The sequence below is a fragment of the Harpia harpyja genome, chromosome 20 (genome assembly GCF_026419915.1).
Source record: "Harpia harpyja isolate bHarHar1 chromosome 20, bHarHar1 primary haplotype, whole genome shotgun sequence".
In the NCBI taxonomy this organism is placed as follows: Eukaryota; Metazoa; Chordata; class Aves; order Accipitriformes; family Accipitridae; genus Harpia; species Harpia harpyja.
Window position 1 is genome coordinate 404,331 of NC_068959.1, and position 20,015 is coordinate 424,345.

Sequence of the window (20,015 nt, forward strand, 5' to 3'; positions counted from 1 at the left end):
TTATATGTTAACACATCATACTGTGCTCAGTTCCTGGGCTTCACTCTGTGTAAAGCTGGTGAATATGCCAATGTACGGTTATGGCTGAAACCTCAAAGTGTATCATTTTACAAGCCTGGTGCAGTATGATATAGTAGATTTAAGTGGTGAACACTGCTATTAAGTAAATCGTATACTACTAGATTGGAGAAGGCTGAAATGCTGTTACCTTTATGCAGTAATATTGTTGTTCTGGTGTTTCTCTCATTCAGATGGACGAGATCAAGGCTAAAGACAGGATCATATTTTCCTTGGAGAAAGAACTGGAGACACAGACAGGCTATGTGCAGAAGCTGCAGCTGCAGAAGGAAGCTCTGGATGAACAGCTCTTCTTGGTGAAGGAGGCAGAGTGTAACATGAGCAGTCCCAAGAGAGAGATCCCAGGAAGGGCTGGAGATGGTTCAGAGCACTGCAGCAGCCCTGTACGCAGGTTTTACTGGCCCCTGCAAAACAGAAACATGGCAGTGTTTCTCTTGCTTAAATATTTTCTCAGGCCCTGGGGAAACATTTGCACTCTTATTCACTACAGAGAAGCTATGTCCATAGATTCTTCAGTGAGAATGCTAGTGGGACAAACCTTTGTAAGGCTGTTTCCTCAGTTGCTCTATTTACAAATATAAAAGTTCTTAAATAATTAGTGCCCCTTTGAAAGAATCATTCCATGAACATAACTACCTGGATAGCATGCATCCTCAAAAAACAGATAGAATTGGGAAGATGGGCAGAGAGAAGGCTGGGATGGGCAATCTGGGAGATTCTTAGGAGATCCTCCTCTTATTCTAGGATCCTCTGTCTTATTCTCCACATATATAGCCCTTGCTGTCATTCACAAAGCATGCAACTGACTGGTTGTGTGACTAAATATATGATGTTTACAAAACAAATGTGTATATATACACATATCTACACATATACAAATGAGGAATAAGAAAGTAAATGCAATTGATACTGAAAGGGATGTCCTTACTTTTTCACCTGACACTGTGGCTCAGGAAATAGAAGCAATGTATAGGAAAAGGCAATTAAAATTAGAATCTCTTAGCTTTTTGCTTTTCCTTTTCCATCACAAAAAAATATCGACATCTGTTTTGGTTGTTTTCTCTTTATTTTTTTAAACAGTTGAAAATTTTCAATTAAAGTATCCCCCAAACCAGATACTTTCTTCCAAAAATGTATATGTATATTTGCCAGCACGTTCAACACTATAAAAATCCGTAAATGTAACTTGTTGATGATGACAGCCTAAGTTGACTGGTGTGTGGTTTTTGAGGATTCTGTTCCCAAGCATGTATTTTGAAAAGAATCAGTAACTGTATTATGTTGTTGCCAATGAACAGGACTTGCGCAGAAACCAGAAGAGGATAGCAGAGCTGAATGCCACAATCCGGAAGCTGGAAGACAGGAACACGTTGCTTGTTGATGAACGAAACGAACTGGTGTGTGAGCTTTGTGCTATCTGACACAGGAGGTTGGGACCCATAGGGAAAGGCAAAGAGGAGGATCCAAGGATGGTAGCCAGTGATGAATACGCCTTTTCCATTCATCAGGCTAGTCACTGAGGAGGCTGAGGATGATTTTTTTAATCCTAGAATTAAACAGTAATTTCATTGAAGTTATAGGAGTACAAAATCACAATGAAAGTTGAGGCAGAGAGGCTTGTAGGTTTCTATATAAATGCTTATGTTCCCTCCCTGACCTTTAGAGCATACAACAGTGTATGGTGGGACTTACCTTGTAAATGAAATAATGTATGTAGTCCAGTATTTGACCGGGTTGAGAATAGTTAAATATTGGATCTAGGGAGAATGGACAACGGTGAATTGATCCCTTTATCTGATTTACTCCTAGGTGGTGGTAGCTGTGTGTTGAAGTGAGCACCCTGGCTTTTTAACTTGTCCATATTTCTACTTCTTTGATTAAGGATGAGGGTGGTGAAATTCAACTCTTGATATTTTTTATTTTTGTTCTTGAGCTAGGAGACCTAATGCACTCCTTTCATATCAATTTAGCTGGCTTGGGTCTCCTCAATGTTCTTAATGTAATATTTGCAAAATAATGTCTTACCAAGATTGCAAATTACAAATATGTTCATGTGTCTGTCTTCAGATATGAAAAGCTCTCAACCCCCGAGTTTCTGTGATACTGAGTAGCTTGGAGTCTGAAGAGTCAGCTTGATTAGCTGTTCCATGTCGTTAAATGTTCAGCCTACTTCTTCACCAGGAAAAAAACCCAAAAAACATTTTAAAAGGCTTCTAAGCTGTATCTTGCACAATGTGACTACAATGAACACATTTTGTTAAATGTGACCAGGAGTACTGCTGGAAATACCATACACTTTAAGATACATTCAGACTAGCAACAACCAGCTTCATTCTTAGGGTAGGACAAATGGTTGTTTTGCCCACAGCTGTGCTGATCAAAGATGTAACTGCTTCCTAGCTGCTCCCCCCTTTTCTGTTAGCAGAAGGGATCTTCAGGTACTTGCTAACCTGCTTCAGACAAAATCACTGGGTTAGTTTAAATAGCCTAGTAAGATGATGTGATGATGTAAGCAAATGTGGTTAACTGTTCTTAATAGCTACAGAAAACTCTTGCAGTCCTTTCCTCAGCAGAACTGCAGGGGGCAGGAACCTCCCAGTGACAAATAGTAATACAGAACTGGGACAGTGCCTTTGTTACGTAGATCATCCAGGCACAAAGATGACGTCTTTCCACAGCCACAAGTCATCTTCTTTGTCCTCCCTTAGGAAAAGAAATTATATCTATAAAACACTCAGTATTACTGGATGGAACTAATTTTTCAGAGGAAGAGATCTTGGTTAAAACTCTAGTTGTACCAATACTGGAACTTCCAAGCATGCCCTAAGATACCTTCCTATCTTACGGGATTTGTTGTTTAAATGTTATGTGATTTGTTGATTAAAACAAAGTTCATTGTGCATATGCACAAGTATTTCACTGTGTGGCATTAAAGACCAGACTTATAACTATGTTGTTATTGCTGTGATCCAGACTGAGTATGTACCTATGCAAGTCTGTCTTTCAATGAGAAAATCGGTGGGTTTCTTGCAGATAAAGCACAGGTCGTTTTGGACTTTTGTAGCAGCTTTGCAGTTGCCTGACTGTGTGTTGGATTGCTTCATCTCTATGTCTGCGTTTTCCCATAGATAAAGACATCTTTCAGAAACAGATATGCAGAATTATGCTTTGAGATGTATGGAAAAAGTTACAGAAGCTGTAAGCATCAGTTCCATTAGATCACTTTGTCTGGCATTTTACTGGGACAGTAGTCCAACAGGGAAGTAAAAATACTTCTAACAAAGGAGGGAGAAAAAATATCTTTTATTTGGATTATTTACAATTATTAATTGCTATTATCAATCCAGTTGAAGCGTGTCCGAGAAGCTGAGAAACAATGTAAACCTCTTCTGGAAAAGAACAAGTGCCTCACGAAGAGGAACGATGAACTTATGCAGTCTTTGCAGCGCATGGAAGATAAAATCAAAGCAGTCACTAAAGAAAATATAGAAATGGTTGGTACTGATGAGCAAAATGAGGATTACTGTATGATCTATGTCTGTTAATGGTGGCCACATCTGCATAGTGTATGCATGTATATACTTAGAGAAAATGTGTTGTGTATAGCTTGTAATACTATTGATAATATATAGCCATGCCTAGGTCTGTATATAATAGACTTACATACTATAACATTGTGTATTATGCAAACATGTGCAATATATTTAAGTGAATGCATAATCTCAGTCTTTAATACTATCCCCCAAATTAGAATATTGAGTTTCAATTGTTTTTAAAAAGGAAAAAGAAAAAAAATGTTGTATCATTGAGTCATATTCCACTGTGCTATTTTGCATCTGGAACTCAAAAAGGAAGCTAAGAGCAATGTTTTCAGCCAGCATGATGTTCATTTTTGAATGTCCATGTTCTTCTTAGAGCTGATGATGGCAAAGTAAAGTTCTGGTCTGCCACTGAGCACATACAATCTTTCCATAAAACATATGCATAGTAGAAGGATATGGGAAAGGGAGAATAGTGGTGGTGTAAATTTGGCTAGGGTTAGAAATTTCACGTATCGGGGCTACATGAAGCAGGGTCAAAGCAGTTATGTCTGTGTATCGTTCAAATGGAATTGCCCTGAGAATCAGTCAGAATCCAGTCCCTACACATGCACTGATGTTGCTTTGGCATTCATAAAAAAAGGAGGTGGAAGTTCTGGGTTGCCAGATATAAGTTGGCAGGCTGAGAAGACTTCCTCTGCTAACTGTGTTTGTGTGTCTTGTCTCTGGCTTGCAATAGCCACTGTCCTCATCTTGAGCAGGCTGACTGTTCTGCAATGGATGCGGCTTTCCTGCCAATTAGGATGAGATGATCAGATTCACTTTCTTGTCTTGTAGAAAAAAGACTTTAGTGTTACAAGGTTAATCCACTTTAAGACTGCAATTCACCCGTGCCCTGAAGACAGATAAACTTATTGCAGGTGTTGTGGATCAGAATTCTTCTTCCACAGCCGTGGTAGTACAGATCACAGCCCCTTAGGCTCTGCCACAGCAGAGAAGGGACTTGGGAATCTGCATGCATTAGACATCAGTGGGCAGCACCACTGGTGCATATATGCACACACAGCACATATGTTCTAACTTGGCTCCCTCACATCTGATTTTTACATTATAGATGCCCAAATTATGGAAGTTAGCAAGCTTTGGGTGGCTAGAGTAATTCTCATGGGCCGTAGCCATCTCTTCTCCCACATATGCTCAGGAGCAGGCAGGATGTGGACTTCTAGTTAAAATAGATCTGGTACCACATTTTTTGCCTTTCCTCCTCTTCTGACTAGATGCATGTCTTTCACATGACTAAAGCATGTCCATTTCCTCACTGTATATGGTCATATGATGGGTATCAGTAAGGGCATGGGGTTGTAGGGATAGATGCTATTTGCATACCCACTGGACAGGTAGGGGCCTGAACTATATTTGCCACATGTTGGGGCATCTTGATGCATAGCAAAGGAAAAGCTACGGTATATGACCTTTAAGGGCTGCTGTAGAGGCTATATTGCCACACAATAAGTAAACAGATAAAGCTTTGTCATTCTGGTTGAAGAACTCGGCCTTGCTGTGCTGCTTTATTGTTAAGAAGTGCTGATGGCTATTAAAGTTATAAAAATGGTGTAGCTGAAGCATATTTAGAGGGCTGTACAGCTTAAATGAAAGATAAAGTCTAATTTTTAACTGAAAGGTGGTCTTTTTGTCTTTTAATTGCTGGATCTTATTTTGTCTGTTTCTTCTTCTTACCATAGAGAGAAAAGATGACATCACATCCTCCTCTAAAGAAATTAAGATCTCTCAATGACCTGGATCAGGCTAATGAGGAGCAAGAAACTGAATTCTTAAAGCTCCAGGTCATAGAACAACAGAACATAATTGATGAGTTAACAAGGGTATGTCCAGAGCACCCGGAAATTAGGAATGATTCCTGTGTACAGTTCACCACTGATAGTATTTCTTCTTATAACTAGAGGTCCAAGGGTTAATATCTTATTTTACTTTTAACGCCTGCAGATTTTAGGTGTAGGTATGCAAGGGTGCAGTTTAACTGAATTTCTAGTGGGGCATCAGCTACTACAATTCAAAAGCATAACTCTTGTGTGTGAATTGAGCTCTAGAAATGAACACAGACTAAGAACCATGGAGCTTGGGAAGATATCTACATGTTCACAAGGCAGGGCTGTGCCAAGCTGTTTTACCATTATAACTAAGCCACCATTCAAAGTTTCCTTAACAAGAGGCAGGCACACAGCGCGATATCATGTGCTGGAAAAGTGTGTGCTGCTGGACAGTGGTTCACTAGTTCTTCTGTCGTTTAATGCTGACAATCCCTTTTTCAGCTGACTTTGCATTATGACGTTGAGGGGAAGGAGAAAGAGACTCCAAAACAGGCTGTTGCCTCTTCTAAGGCATTATTGCTAGGAGTGGTGAGATCAACACTACCGTCATTTAATGACTTGAGACAGAGGCAGCATCTCCTCTGCAGGGAAGGCAGACAGCCTCTCATACAAAGCCCAGACTAGTCCCCTGCAACAGGCCTCCCATTTTAACAGGAAATCCATCAGTGCATGTCATTTGACAGCCTGTCAAGGCAACTGCACAACAAGGCTGGGGGGCGAGGGGTTCAGGTATCCCATCTTCCCTTCTTCGAGTGGTTTTCAGCTGACACACATACGGATTTGGATACAAGTCCTCCCTTCCACCTGGAATCAGATTCCTGTCTGAATGTATGAAAAGAGAATCAGTGGAAGCCCAATGATTTATTTTCTCTGTGGATTTGGCCTTCTACAGCTGCAAAAAAGAAGAGAGAGTAACTTTTTAATCTTATTTTTCAGGACAGGGAGAAACTTATTCGTCGCAGAAAGCATAAAAGGAGCTCAAAGCCAATTAAGGTAAGAGGAAAAATTGTTTTCGGCTTATAAAAATACTAGTAGGCTCTGTAGGAAAACACACTTTGCAATCTGATTAAAGAGAGCTTTGTGGATTATAACAATCTGCTTTAGTGATCAGGTTTATAAACACCTTAGTTACTTTGGGAGAGCTTTCTAAGTCTACTTTGAAATTCAGTTAAGGGTGTGTAACTATTTTATTTTCAGCAAAATGGGACTTTTCCCCCCGCTCTCTGAAATAGTAATAATCTCCTTTCCATCTGGTTTCTATAAATATTGGTCTCAAGGTCTGTTATGCTGAGATGTATTTACATTTCCAGAGACCTTCCCATCTATCTTCTGCTATTTATTTTTCACAGCACATATAGGCTAAAACAAAATCTTTGTGCATCTTTATTCTTCAGGTGGAAGTTTCTGCCTGACAAATTGTCAGTCTCTCCTGCTCAGTTCCACAGGCCTTTGGCTGCCCCTTGTATTACCCTGAATTGGGTCAAGTCCAAAGTTGGTATATTTTACAACAATTTTAGAGCTGAGTAGTCAGTAGTGGTTCAAATGTCTCCTTTATCAGCTAGATGTGAAGAATGACTTTGCAACAGCCATGTCCCACCTCCAGAAAGCAGAAATACTGTGTAGGAAACAGAGCTTGGTTGCTTTTTGTCCTCCAAGGACATCCCTTGGTATGTCAGTCATGTTCAGCAAAAGTAATGCAACTCTCTCCTACACACAGAGAATTTCAGACCAGTAAATCCTAGGTGTGTCATCACATTGTTTCTATATGGGTTCTGAAGCAATACACAGCAGGCGTAACTGGGAGACAAGGACGAAAAAGTATTTTCATCAGTCAACTTTATTTCTAAACCAGAGATTATAACATGGGACAATATGGCTATTGTCTTCACTTGGAAATATAATGAACAAAAAAAGATAATATATGCAAAAGGTTATTGGCATCTTTGGTACGTGTTTTTCGTGTGATTCAAATTCCAGGTTTAGAAGGTTGTAACCTGTCAGCAAAAGTGAAAAATGTTGCAAAGCAGAAGCGCATCTTAAATGCTCGTCAATCAGTTTCTCTGCAGAATTATTCATAAGCCAAGTATTTAAACGCTTAGATATGTACCCTGAAACTAAGCCTGCAGGGTCAAGAATCTATACCTTCATAGGAAAGGACTCACAGTTTTCATTTCATTTAATTCAGTTACTGAGATTGGAGATAGTGAGGTGTCAGACATACAAACAAACAGTGTAGTGTGAGCAATCTCTTACAACATGTGGCAGTTACTGTAGTACTGGAAAGATGTGTGAGATAAAAGTTCCTTCACACTAGTTTTTTATTAGCATAGCTTTCACTCACTCCAACAGCAATATCAGTGAGAGAAGCACTGAGATATTAAAAATTTCGGTAGTATCCGTGAGACAAGGAGCGTTCCCTATTCTGCACACGTTTCCAGCCCTGTATGGTGTTATCTTTGCACACCAGTCTGCATGTTGATAGATGTCTTCTGAACAGCTTTGGGATTAACAAAACAATTCTCCTGCCTTCCTGCAAGGGCAGAGACTTTTCCTTTGGCATGTTGCTTCTCCCATTATGTTTTCCAAGTCTTAGAGTGAGCCAGATCCTCAGCTTAGAAAAATTAATCAGCAAACTCATTCTCCACCAGCACAAGACCTAATCATCGATATGGTTCCCTTCAGGTTTGTTTGGAGATGGTAATTGCAGGGGTAGCCCATTGCTCTTTTTTCATATGCTGCCTTTTTTAAGTAACTAGCAATGTGATTTTTGAACTAACCTTTCCCTCCCCATCAGAAACTCATGCTGCCTGTTTCCAAGGAGATTCAGAAATCATGTTTTCCCTTCTTTAGAGACATGTGGTAGATACAGTTTTTGGGTACGATGATGATTCTATGGACTCTGAAACATCCTCTGTGGCCTCATATAGAACAGATAGAACACCAGCAACCCCAGATGATGATCTAGATGAGGTAAGATCTGACTCTTTCCATAGGCAAGGACAGGTTTTCAAGAGACTGACTTGCAAAATAAATGGCCAGGCTCTCAAAACCACTTGGGTTTTTATAGTGCATATTGAGTGATAAGTTCTTCATTAAGTTTGGCCTCAAGTTTGGTTACCAATATACTGAAAAGCTGAGAGGTTCTTTCAAAATCTAGTCCGTAGAGTCTACAGCTATGACTTCATTGCAATCTGAGATGATTTTTTTTTCCTCTCCCCTTCAAGGAAATAAACCTATCACATTTCTTTTAGCTTAAAGACATATAAACACTGTATAAATTCCACATTCTTATTACTTCATATCACAGCAAGCTCACCAAAAAAGCTATTTGAATCAAGACCTGTAAACCAGCTATTGTGCTTAACAAATCACACTTGCATTCTTTGCTTTGGCAGTGCTTTACTGTCTGGGGCTTAGACATGTCCTTTCTTATACTTCAGGGTTTAGCAGCAGAAGAATCAGAGCTGCGGTTTCGACAGCTGACAAAGGAATACCAGGCCCTGCAGAGAGCATATGCACTACTGCAGGAGCAGACAGGAGGCATCATAGATGCTGAAAGAGAAGCCAAGGTCAGTAGTTGTTTGAGGGTAAAAGCATTTCATTGCTATCAGGACATGCAAACCCCTCAAAGTGACATACAAGGGAATGGAGTTACACACAACATACAACTGAGAGATGTCCCTTTCACTCATTTGCTGAGTACATTTAAAGAGAGTGACAATTAAGAATGGACACAATCACTCAGTTTACAAGGGGCTGTCCTCCACCTGAACCTGAAAACGCTGTAGTTAGGCAGGCATGCCAAAGCAGGCAATTCTGCAGTTTGGCACAGAATCACAAGGGTTTTCTCATCTTTTGCCCAGGTGTGAAGAGGTTGGGTTTTAAAGGTAAGTGGAGGCCTGTGGGTTTTCACAAAGGCACACATTGCACCAATTTTAAGAATATTCACCTCAATGTTTCTAATGGAGAAATGCAAATTACATTCAAATTTGAACATGATGCAGACTACAGTAAACCTTCCAAGGCTAAAAATGTTGTCCCTCTAATAAAATCATAGAATCATTCAGGCTGGAAGGGACCTTGGGTGGTCTCCAGCCCAAATTCCTGCTCAAAGCAGTGTCAGCTGTGAGATTGCACCAGGTTGTTTAGCACTTTATTGAGTCAGCTCTTGAAGATCCCCTAGGCAGTTATAATTGCTTCTTTCCACTACCTTTTGCCACTCTCATCTACTAAGCACTTTTCTTCAGTTCAGGGACTGCCCCTTACTAGGGTCTTCGAGCAAAGCCTGTCACCCCAAATACCTGAGCTTGTGTTTCACTACTCTAATGCAATACACAGTAATAACAGTCTTGGGTGGGGAGACAGGGCTGATCTACCACTCTGTTCCCTTGTGTCATCTATATGCCAATGGCACAAAACATTGCTGAGCCAGAATCTTTGTAACGATTACTTACTCAGTAGAAGCAACAGCATAAACCTAGACTCTGCTGTGTTTGGTTTCCTTTTAATACCAGTCACATTGCTGTCTTTGTTACTGTTTAACGGTGTGCTTGACTTCAACAGGCTCAGGAGCAGCTCCAAGCTGAAGTCCAGAGATATAAAGCCAAAATAGAAGATCTGGAGAAAACTTTAGCACAGAAGGGGCAGGTAAGCACTTCTTGTGTATTTTCTTTTCCTATTTTGGATCTTACCTGCTCTGCTTACAAAATACGTAGCACAATTTCAGTATAGACTTCCATGAGATATAACGTGGCTGTTCAGTAAACAGGCAGGTCTAGCGAGTTCAGAAGCCGTGCTACAACTTGATAGACTAATATGTTGTTACTCTGTAAATGACAGTTCGTTCCTGCAGGATTTTAAAGCCTGAATATTGTGGCTCCAATTTTCAATAAACATGCCCAGCTTCATGGAGTTTGATTATTCTGTAATAGTACTGCTTCATCCAACAGGACTCGCACTGGGTGGAAGACAAACAGCTTTTCATTAAGAGGAACCAAGAGCTTTTAGACAAGGTATGTTCCCAATTTTTGCGTGTTCACTCTGAATGGTAATCTGGATCCTACAATACACTTTTTGGACATGCAGTTTGGTGCTTATAGGTGTAGTATAAGGATAGAACAGCATAGATTAATATGGACAGGATAACATATGGAAAGACAAGCCCTCTCCAGCTCTGCGTAGGCACTGTTGTTGCTGGCAGTTGCTGATGCACCAGCTCTGCTGGTAAGCTCCAGCCTGAGAGCTGGAAGCTCTACTCATCGTTCTGGCTCTGACATGCAGACCTTTGTGTTCCAGTAGCATTGCAGTGAAGTCTGCTGCTGTACTGGCAGGATGTTTTGAGCTTAGCTTTTATGTGTGAAACAGCAGTAGAAATCCAGTCACCCTCTGATGCTAGGACCCATTCATACTCCCTAGTCCCTGTGTGTTCTGTATATTTTTAAGGGCTTAAAGTTATCCCTAGGTCCAGTGGAACTTGTACTGCTCAGTCCTTTGGTACATTTAGGAATAGCACCTGTTTGTGTGTGTATATATATTTGTATGTATGTATATATATTTTTAACCACGGAATATAAGGATACAAAGGACCTCAACATTGCTTGCATATCACCAACAGTAACAGCAGTGGCCGTACACATGACTGCCATCAGCAAGAGGCCATAACTCCAGCTCTCCTGCTGTCTTTCACCTCCCCAGATGAGGTCTTTTAGCCTGTGTTCCTCCCCTTCCATAAACACACCTAATAAATCTCCGGCTCTGTGCCATCCTTTACCATCCAGACAAACTGACCCATGGGAGCTCCTTTGACCTGAGTCTTACCATGCTCCCTAGCTGTCTTTGTCTGGGCACTACTGAGACAACCTGACTGCAAAATACGTGTCCAGGCACTGGCTGGAGACTTGCAGAAGAGAGCAGGCTGAGGAGCTAGTGGTGGAGTTGTCCAGAACAAGCAAGCAATGGGTGGTATTTAAGTCTATCTGCTAATTGGCAGAGCTGCTTGTATGGAGATGCTTGCCATGCAGTTCACACAAGTGCTTGCATGGCTGGGATGGCTGCTCAGTTAACTGCCTCCACAAAGACAGCTCTCCCTGTGTGCCATTTGTGCTTCATGTTCTGCACACTGGGAATCTCTGGTCTAGCCCAAGCTCTTCTCCAAGGCAGGTGCAGCTGTTTCTGTGTCATTCCTGATAGACGCTTATTTAACCTGTTCCCAGAGTCATCCAACAATAATGTCTCCACATCCCTCCCCAGACAATCTATTCCAGTGCTTTACCATGAGAGCAGTATGTTTAATAGCTAATGCAGACTAATCTAGTAGCTAACCTGACACCTCTGTAGAGTTAACTTCCCTGCTGATCTTCACTAGGATTGGATTCTTTTAGGAAAACCTCCAGCCTAAGCATTTTATGATGTTTAGGAAATTGATCAAGCAGAAGTTCACTTGTAAACTAAAGACTCACTGAGGTAAAACAGCAAGTAGTGAATCATCTCTAGAGTTTGGATTTGTCGTGGTTTAACCCCAGCCAACAACTAAGTACCACGCAGTCGCTCACTCACTCCCCCCCCCCCAGCAGTGGGATGGGGGAGAAAATTGGGAAAAAGAAGCAAAACTCATGCGTTGAGATAAAAACGGTTTAATAGAACAGAAAAGAAGAAACTAATAATGATAATGATAATACTAATAAAATGACAACAGCAATAATGAAAGGATTGGAATGTACAAATGATACGCAGTGCAATTGCTCACCACCCGCCGACCGACACCCAGCCAGTCCCCCGAGCGGCGAATCCCTGCCCCCCACTTCCCCGTTTCTGTACTGGATGGGACGTCACATGGTATGGAATACCATGTTGGCCAGTTTGGGTCAGCTGCCCTGGCTGTGTCCTGTGCCAACTTCTTGTGCCCCTCCAGCTTTCTCGCTGGCTGGGCATGAGAAGCTGAAAAATCCTTGACATTAGTCTAAACACTACTGAGCAACAACTGAAAACATCAGTGTTATCAACATTCTTCGCTCTGAACTCAAAACATAGCACTGTACCAGCTACTAGGAAGACAGTTAACTCTATCCCAGCTGAAACCAGGACAGGATTTTGCACTGCCTATGCTACCTCAACTACTGCTCACCAAATATTCAGTGTTTCTTGTAACAGTCGCACAGATTCTGAATTTACATATTTCTTTTAGATAGAGAAACTGGAAGCAGAAAACAACCGTCTGCAACAGGAGCTGCAGGATGCCCGAGACCAGAATGAGCTGCTGGAGTTCCGTAACCTTGAGCTGGAGGTGATGGATGAACTTGTTATAGTAGAGTTGGTAGCAAATTAAACTAATGCACTTGCACTGGACACCAACTTTAATCAAGTGTTTACACAAGCATTGTAGTGATATAACAGAGTAACAAATCAAGCCCAGCATTTTTAATTGTGAGCTGAAGTATGTCAGCTCTAATATCCTGGAAATAGTAAGCTCCATACTTCACTGGTTCACCTCTCTCTGAGCTAGGTGCCCAGTGTGCATAGATAAGCTTAGCTGATTAATGTCAGCATGGCTTTTAGTTACCACACCTGCGGATATGGTTTTTCTAGTACTTTGGAGCAGTCTGTTGTCAACATGCTTTGTTCTTATTGCTGGCCCAGAGTCTACTGAAATCAACAGAAATTAATTACGTTTAAATTAATCAAATAAGCAAGGCTTAAACCCCATCCTCATGTACTTTGCTCAGGGCTGCATCCTGGTTCACAGCTAAGATCCCTCCTGAGAGTAGGCATCCAGGGTGGTTTGTTTTTGTTTTTGGTTTTTTTTTCATGAACCTGAGCAGGAGGAGAAAGAAATGTTGAGCGTACTTTTATCTTTAATAGCTGAAGAGTAGAGTGTTCCTCTAAGAAGTCAGAGACGCAGGTACAGTTCCCTCTTCAAGGTCTTCAAAGCCCTGTTTCCCCCTATGAAAATCTTACTGCTGATCTGTAAATTATACTGGCTTTGTTCTTTTCCCCTCTTCCAGCAAGGGTGATGAGACGAGAGTTCAAGTTTCATTGAGAGTGCTGCTGTGAGAAGTGCACCTCTCTAGCCCTGTGCTTGAAGGACTGGAACTGTTTGAAGTTTAATTCAGCAATGATCAATGAAATTGCATAAGCAGTTGTAGGAGAAAGTATCAGACCCAGGGCTGTTGTCTTCCAGTACCACACCTATGGGGGTGAAAGGGTTGTACCTTGTCCGTTCTGACCCAGCAAATCTTGAATTCTTTTCTCTGTGGGGACTTGGCTGTGAGAGGAGAGGGGGGCTGTCCTACCCAAACCAATCTGTACTGGGTGATTAGAGCACTCTTCATTACAGAGGAGAAATGTGCACATTGGCTCCTGCGGCAGAGGGAGCTGAAGCCAGGTCCGCCACAGCCCGCAGGGCACTCCGGCTCTGCTGGGAGATGCCTGTGGATCCCCAGGGCTGCTGGTGTGGACTGGGCTGTGCTCGGGGCTGGCGATGCCAGTGCTGCCACCCTGCTGTGAGTACCTGAGGACAGCTAGGGTACAGGGCCAAGGTGCCCAAGAACACAGGCTCCCTGGATATAGGTTTGCAACAGCTTCTGTGCTATTGATTCCTGAGGCACGTTTAATCTCACTGGACCTCAGTTTCCTGCCACTGTGGTGGGGATAAGAGACATTTCATACAGGTGAATGTGGTCTTGCTCCTATAGCCTTTATCATCATTCTTGCCAATGCTGGCACATGTGAAAAGCCAACACTGCCTGCCTATGTGCGTGTAGTGCTTGGCCTGGAGTTGTCCTAATTTGTGTCTTGAGGCTGTGGGCCCTAGCACAATGAATAGCAACAGCCTATCTGCCCATTTGTGAGCACCGTCACTTTTGCAGGCACTGTACATGTTCCCTGTTGAGCAGCTCTCCTCATGACCTGTTTTAAGTAAGAAAGACCCCACAGGCAACACTGGAGATTGATGGAGGAGCTCCAGAAGCCTCTGCAGGTGGCCAGAGGACTGGGTCAGACCTCGATCTCCCTCTTCCCAGACTGCTCCTGGTTACAGGTTCTTGTTATGAGCACCAACTGACAAAAACTTCCACCTGGTCTTTGGTCCAGTATAAGCTGGTTTATTTCTCAGTTGTTCTTTTCAGTTGATGTCCAAGGCCTTATATATTTGACATTCAGAGCTTGTAGGCAACACAGAGCCTTTCCTGGCTCTCATGAATCAGTGCCGTGACAGATTTGTCCCTTATTTACAGAAATTTCCCACAGTTTTACTTGACAGCTGTGTCTCCATATGACATGGAACTGGACTGATCAAGTGAATTATGTGTTCATAAACCAAAAATGTATTTGAAAGTGAAATTTGATCTTCACTTATGTGCTTGCCTGAATACCTGAAAGGGATGAGAAATAACATCTTCAAATTTTTATTTTTGTCTTTGATCCTTTAAAACTGGACAAATATTTATAGATTCTATGCAATGAAGGTGTATAGATAGCTAAATTGATCAACTTTTTGGAACTTACTACTTTCCATAGATATTAGAACATACAACATACTAGGATGAGCACATGTGTAATCTGAGTACCCTAGTAGTCTTAAGTCAAATACCTGTTTCTAAAGGCAGTATTTACAACAATATATAGTTGCTCGACACTTCATTAAGCAAATCACTTGAGTCTTAGCCAGGTGACAGCCTTTCCACAGACAATTTGTGAATTGACATAATTCATCAAATAAATAATCTCCTGTAAAATAATTAGCTTGGGTTTAGGATCCTATCCCACTTGGCACACTGTTTTTCAGACTAGGTCTAAAGGTTTCTTTGACTTGTAAACTGAAGAGCTTGGCTTTGTAAAGCATGATACAAACAGTAGCTGTGGTATTTTAATGAGTTGTGTATGCATCTCCTTCATTCTAATATGTTCTCTGGTATCTTTTCAATTTATTTTCAGGAAAGAGAGAGACGGTCTCCACCATTTAATCTCCAGATTCACCCATTCTCAGATGGTGTGAGTGCTCTACAGATCTACTGCATGAAGGAAGGGGTTAAGGTAGGTCAGTTTTATAAGGCAGCACTTCTAACTACAGGAGTGGTGGGTGCTGCCCATATAACACATTACATTCACCTCTGCTAATAACTCCACTAAACTTTAAGCATTTAAACTCAGTCTAATGTAAGAGTGTGTGATGACTGACACAATTGAATTGGACTCATAATTTTCACCATAATGATAAAACCTGGCTCAAAGGCAACTGAAATGAGTGCGTGATGCATTTCCATGGGATGAAACAAAATGGTCGATTTCAACATGGTTTGTAGGAGGGACGAATATCGCAGCCGTGATAAAATGTGCATGTCATGCCTTTACCTTATTCTCTCTTTGCAGGATGTCAGCATCCCAGACCTCATAAAGCAGTTAGACATCCTAGGTGATAATGGGGTAAGTTAAAGTGGGAGATATTTTCCCTTTACAAGCTGCACTTTGTACAGTAGAGTAAGTGAAATCTATAATTATCATGACTATTTTCTAAGATGCTTGTTAAATTATGTAATATCAGAACAATTCATTTAAGGAGTGTTTATGTCTGTAAGTTAAGGATTTGTGAGACTTCAATAGTCTGAGAACTAGTAATGAAGTAGCAGCTTTAACATCAGGTTTAGCAGACTGGGAAGAATGTCCAAGGCCACTGATACTTGGAACTGGGCCTGACTGCACTCCAGTCACTCAGGAAAGCACGTGAATTAGTTTGGCAGTCTGAGCCAACCACATCTTCATCAGGACTAGGATTCCTCTGCAAACAGTTTCATAAATATGCAAGAATTAAATCCCTTGTGCCTTTCTAAGTGGGCATTGCTGCCCACTTTAGTCGCGCATGTAAAAGAGATCATCCTCTATCTCTGGCCAACATTAGATATGTTTTAAGAAAGTGTATAAGAAATAAAAATGAAGGATCATGATTGTCAATTCACATGCTGGTGTAAATGAGCATTATTTTTACAAAAGCTTTAATGGAAATTCAGCTTTGTAAAACTAGCATGAAGACAAATGGGTCTCAGTTTACATTTCTCATAAGATGTAATGGAATGAAAACATATAGTTAGTCCATATCATGCAGAAAGGCAAAAGCAGTGTTCTTTTTAATATGTTAACAGACTCTGAATGTTTTGATGGGAATAGGATACCCAGTACTACAGGGATCCCCTGAAAACTATAGACTTAGTCTGTAGCCTGGACTATCTTTATTCATGCAGGAAATTGCTGCCAATTTTTTTCTTCCCTTTCTTTTTCTTCACAGAATTTAAGAAATGAAGAACAAGTGGCCATAATTCAGGCTTCCACTGTATTGTCCTTGGCAGAAAAGGTAAATTTGCTTTTCTCATGTGTTATCTAAGGCCTCATTAACACCGGAAATTTTCTGCTCTGTAGTTGTTAATATTGTCAAACTTTCTAGTGTAGGAAGTGATTCCCCAGGTAAAGTAAACTGTGCCAGCACAGTCCCAAACACCTTGCTAAAGCAGGAAAAATACTAAACGCAGCTGGCCCAAGCTGTGAAGTCAAAACAACTGTCAAATGAAACTTGCAACTGTAAACTGAATGAGAAACCATCAGACATTTAAGCCATAATTAGTTATAGCATGGGATTATATATATATATTTTTATATATATATATATATATATATTCCTGAGATTTCCAAAGCTTCCAAAGGGATCTGTATGCGAAATTGCCACTGAAAGTATGTGTCTTAAGTTCCTTGTTTTGGAAATTAAAAAGAAAGTGAGGGTTGGTTAAAATTGCTTTCTGTGGCTCAAATGCAGCACACAATTTTGTCAACGTGACAGCTTCCAAGGATTCTACTCAACAATTCCTCCTCTGCAAAGAGAATTGCTGTCTATCCAGCTAAGCTATTTTTGAGATGCTAGACCCCCATCGTGGGCCCTTGTCCATGGGATGAAATGGGTTCCCTGTCCATTCAAGGAAGTGTGCTTTTCCATCTTCCAGTGATGCGGTAATGGTGGTCCTCTTACTGCTTCTCTGTCAAGTGCTACCTACAGACATTGTGGCTGCCCCGTCACAGGAGAACAGCCTCAAGATGGACCCAGAACTAGCAATAGGTTACTAAAAATAGACGAACAAGATTCTGTAGATGCCCCATTTGCCACTGCCCGTGTGCCTAGAAAACATGGCAGGTTACAGCTCTCGTTGTCTTTCCTCCAGTGGATCCAGCAGATTGAGGGAGCTGAAGCTGCTTTGCATCAGAAGATGATGGAACTGGAAGGTGATATGGTAAGCAAACTTTCTTTAATACACATTTTAGGGGCAAGACACTGCGTGTGTCACATTTACTTGGTGTGCCAAAAGATAACTAAAAGGGTCTTTTGGCAAATTAAGTATGCAGGCTTTCTCTGATTATTGGTGAATTCATAAAATTTTTACTAGTCTGGTTCACGTACAACAGCAGAATAACAGAAACAGAAATAGTGAAAACTTTCCCTCTCTTTCCGTGAGGATGACTGTTTATTAATAACTATGTAGGGCCCATAGCAGTTGCTCGGTGTTTTTCAGAGATGTAAATAACCGCACTCTTTGTCTCATAAGATTCACAGTCTAAACATTAGCTGTTGTATTACATTGTATTCAATACCACTATGTGGGAAACTAAAGAATTATCACACTCTTTTGTTTCATTACATTTTAAGCGCATACCATCCTAAAGGCAAAACATTCACAGCTGAACTGAAGTTCCTGTAGCACCAGTAAAGTTAGTACCTTACTCTGTTCTTATCCTAGTTAATGGAAGTAACATACAAGATGAACAAGCATAACTACAAGAGTTGGATAGCTGTAGTGGTTTACATTTTGTTCCTATGGTGTCGGTACTTGAGTCAATACAGCTTAAGGCAGGCTGAGAAGTTAAGGCACAGCAGCTTCCCGCAAATAATGTGAATGTGAATATGCCTGTTTAGTTCCTGTTTAGTTTATTGCACTTTCACACTTCTTCCAAAACAAGAGAAAGCAGAAAAGTAGTTGTCCATGATGCCAGAGGAGGTAACTTTAGAAAAATCACACAGAAACCCCTAAACTACGCTACTGAAATGCCAAGCAATATCGCTGAAGTCAACAAAGAGATGATGGATTTAGTTCTATGTAGATCAGATGTATTATCATACAAAAGCAATCCACAGCTATTTTCCCTTCCTTCTTTTCTAGCTGAGTCAGATATTAATAACTCTGCGGAGAGCCAGTTTAAGACCAGTCTCCTAGTCCTGCCTGAGTCAGATATCTGTAGTTGATTTAATACAACTTCCCAAAGTACTTTGAGTAACTAATTCATTTTTCTGTCCAAATGATCCTTCATTGTAGGAGCAATTTTGCAAGATAAAAGGTTATTTGGAGGAAGAATTAGACTACAGGAAGCAAGCTCTTGACCAAGCATACATGGTATGTACAAAGGAAATTCTACATCACACATTGGCCAGCATTGTCACAGGACACAGACTCTTGTTGGATCAGGAAGAGAGGTTTTTGCTTTTTTCTTAGTATCTTTTTTATTTCTTTGTTTTTTTCCCATTCTTCTAATGTACTACCATGCAATCTGCAAAGCTTCAACATGACACCTAGGTTTTTCATGTCACAAAAAGGCAGATCTCCTGAAGCCTGAAACTCTTTTGTCAGTTAAAGGCAGATACTGCTCATTAATGTTGGCTTGTCCAACTGGAGTCAGTGCAACCAACTGGAACTCAGATCTGGAATCTTGGCCATTTTGCACATGTCATAGCAAGAAGACAATATGCCACAAAAAGCAAGAGTTCCTGCTCTAAACGCTGCTATATCAAATTCTGATACATAGGTCTGATAACTGGCTGTGCAAGTTCATCATGTTTGTTTTGTCAAGTTAATGAGAATGCTCATTGATTAGCAGGATTAAGAGCAAAGTAGTCTGCCAGTGGCCTTCAATCTTTCCTCTCTTGTTTTTTAGCACAATGGGTCAAAATTTTAGAATTGGTGAAATATTCATCTTTACACTTACAAAATAGGTATGAAAATTTTATCCAACTCCTAATCATGTCTGTAACTGCTTAAAAAGTTGAAGTGAGGGATTTCAGTGAAAATTAAGATTAAAATATTTAAAAAATGAAAGTTCATATCCTTTTGTCAAAACACTGAACCATTTTATGAGTTCTGTTTTTCACATTTTTGCACACTTGAGCACAGGGACCACCTCTCATGCAGGTGCCTGAATCTGCCACCGACCCCCCAGCTCCCACTGTGTTTTAAACAATGTTTCATCTCTAATTGGCTTTTGGTATTGCATCAACCAGAGGATCCAGGAACTTGAAGCCACCTTGTACAATGCTTTGCAGCAAGAAACGGTGATAAAGTTTGGGGAACTACTCACTGAAAAACAGCAGGAAGAGCTAAGGACAGCAGTAGAAAAGCTAAGACGTCAGATGCTGAGGAAAAGCAGAGAATATGATTGCCAGATTCTTCAGGAGAGGATGGAGCTGCTCCAGCAGGCTCATCAGGTA

General features: G+C 40.9%; 1 protein-coding gene across 5 annotated transcripts in view; it reads left to right on the forward strand.

Annotated features, from left to right (window-relative positions):
* Positions 1–20,015, forward strand: part of JAKMIP2 (janus kinase and microtubule interacting protein 2) — a 74,354-nt gene that overhangs the window by 41,250 nt on the left and 13,089 nt on the right. For all 5 annotated transcript variants that reach the window (XM_052816667.1, XM_052816668.1, XM_052816669.1 and 2 more), the window contains 16 exons: positions 252–461; positions 1,377–1,475; positions 3,426–3,572; positions 5,360–5,500; positions 6,443–6,499; positions 8,357–8,476; positions 8,947–9,075; positions 10,070–10,153; positions 10,456–10,518; positions 12,690–12,788; positions 15,437–15,535; positions 15,872–15,925; positions 16,782–16,847; positions 17,704–17,772; positions 18,850–18,927; positions 19,809–20,012. In XM_052816667.1, coding sequence (XP_052672627.1) covers positions 252–461; positions 1,377–1,475; positions 3,426–3,572; positions 5,360–5,500; positions 6,443–6,499; positions 8,357–8,476; positions 8,947–9,075; positions 10,070–10,153; positions 10,456–10,518; positions 12,690–12,788; positions 15,437–15,535; positions 15,872–15,925; positions 16,782–16,847; positions 17,704–17,772; positions 18,850–18,927; positions 19,809–20,012 — 1,719 coding nt within the window. The remainder of the gene's footprint in view (positions 1–251; positions 462–1,376; positions 1,476–3,425; positions 3,573–5,359; positions 5,501–6,442; positions 6,500–8,356; positions 8,477–8,946; positions 9,076–10,069; positions 10,154–10,455; positions 10,519–12,689; positions 12,789–15,436; positions 15,536–15,871; positions 15,926–16,781; positions 16,848–17,703; positions 17,773–18,849; positions 18,928–19,808; positions 20,013–20,015) is intronic.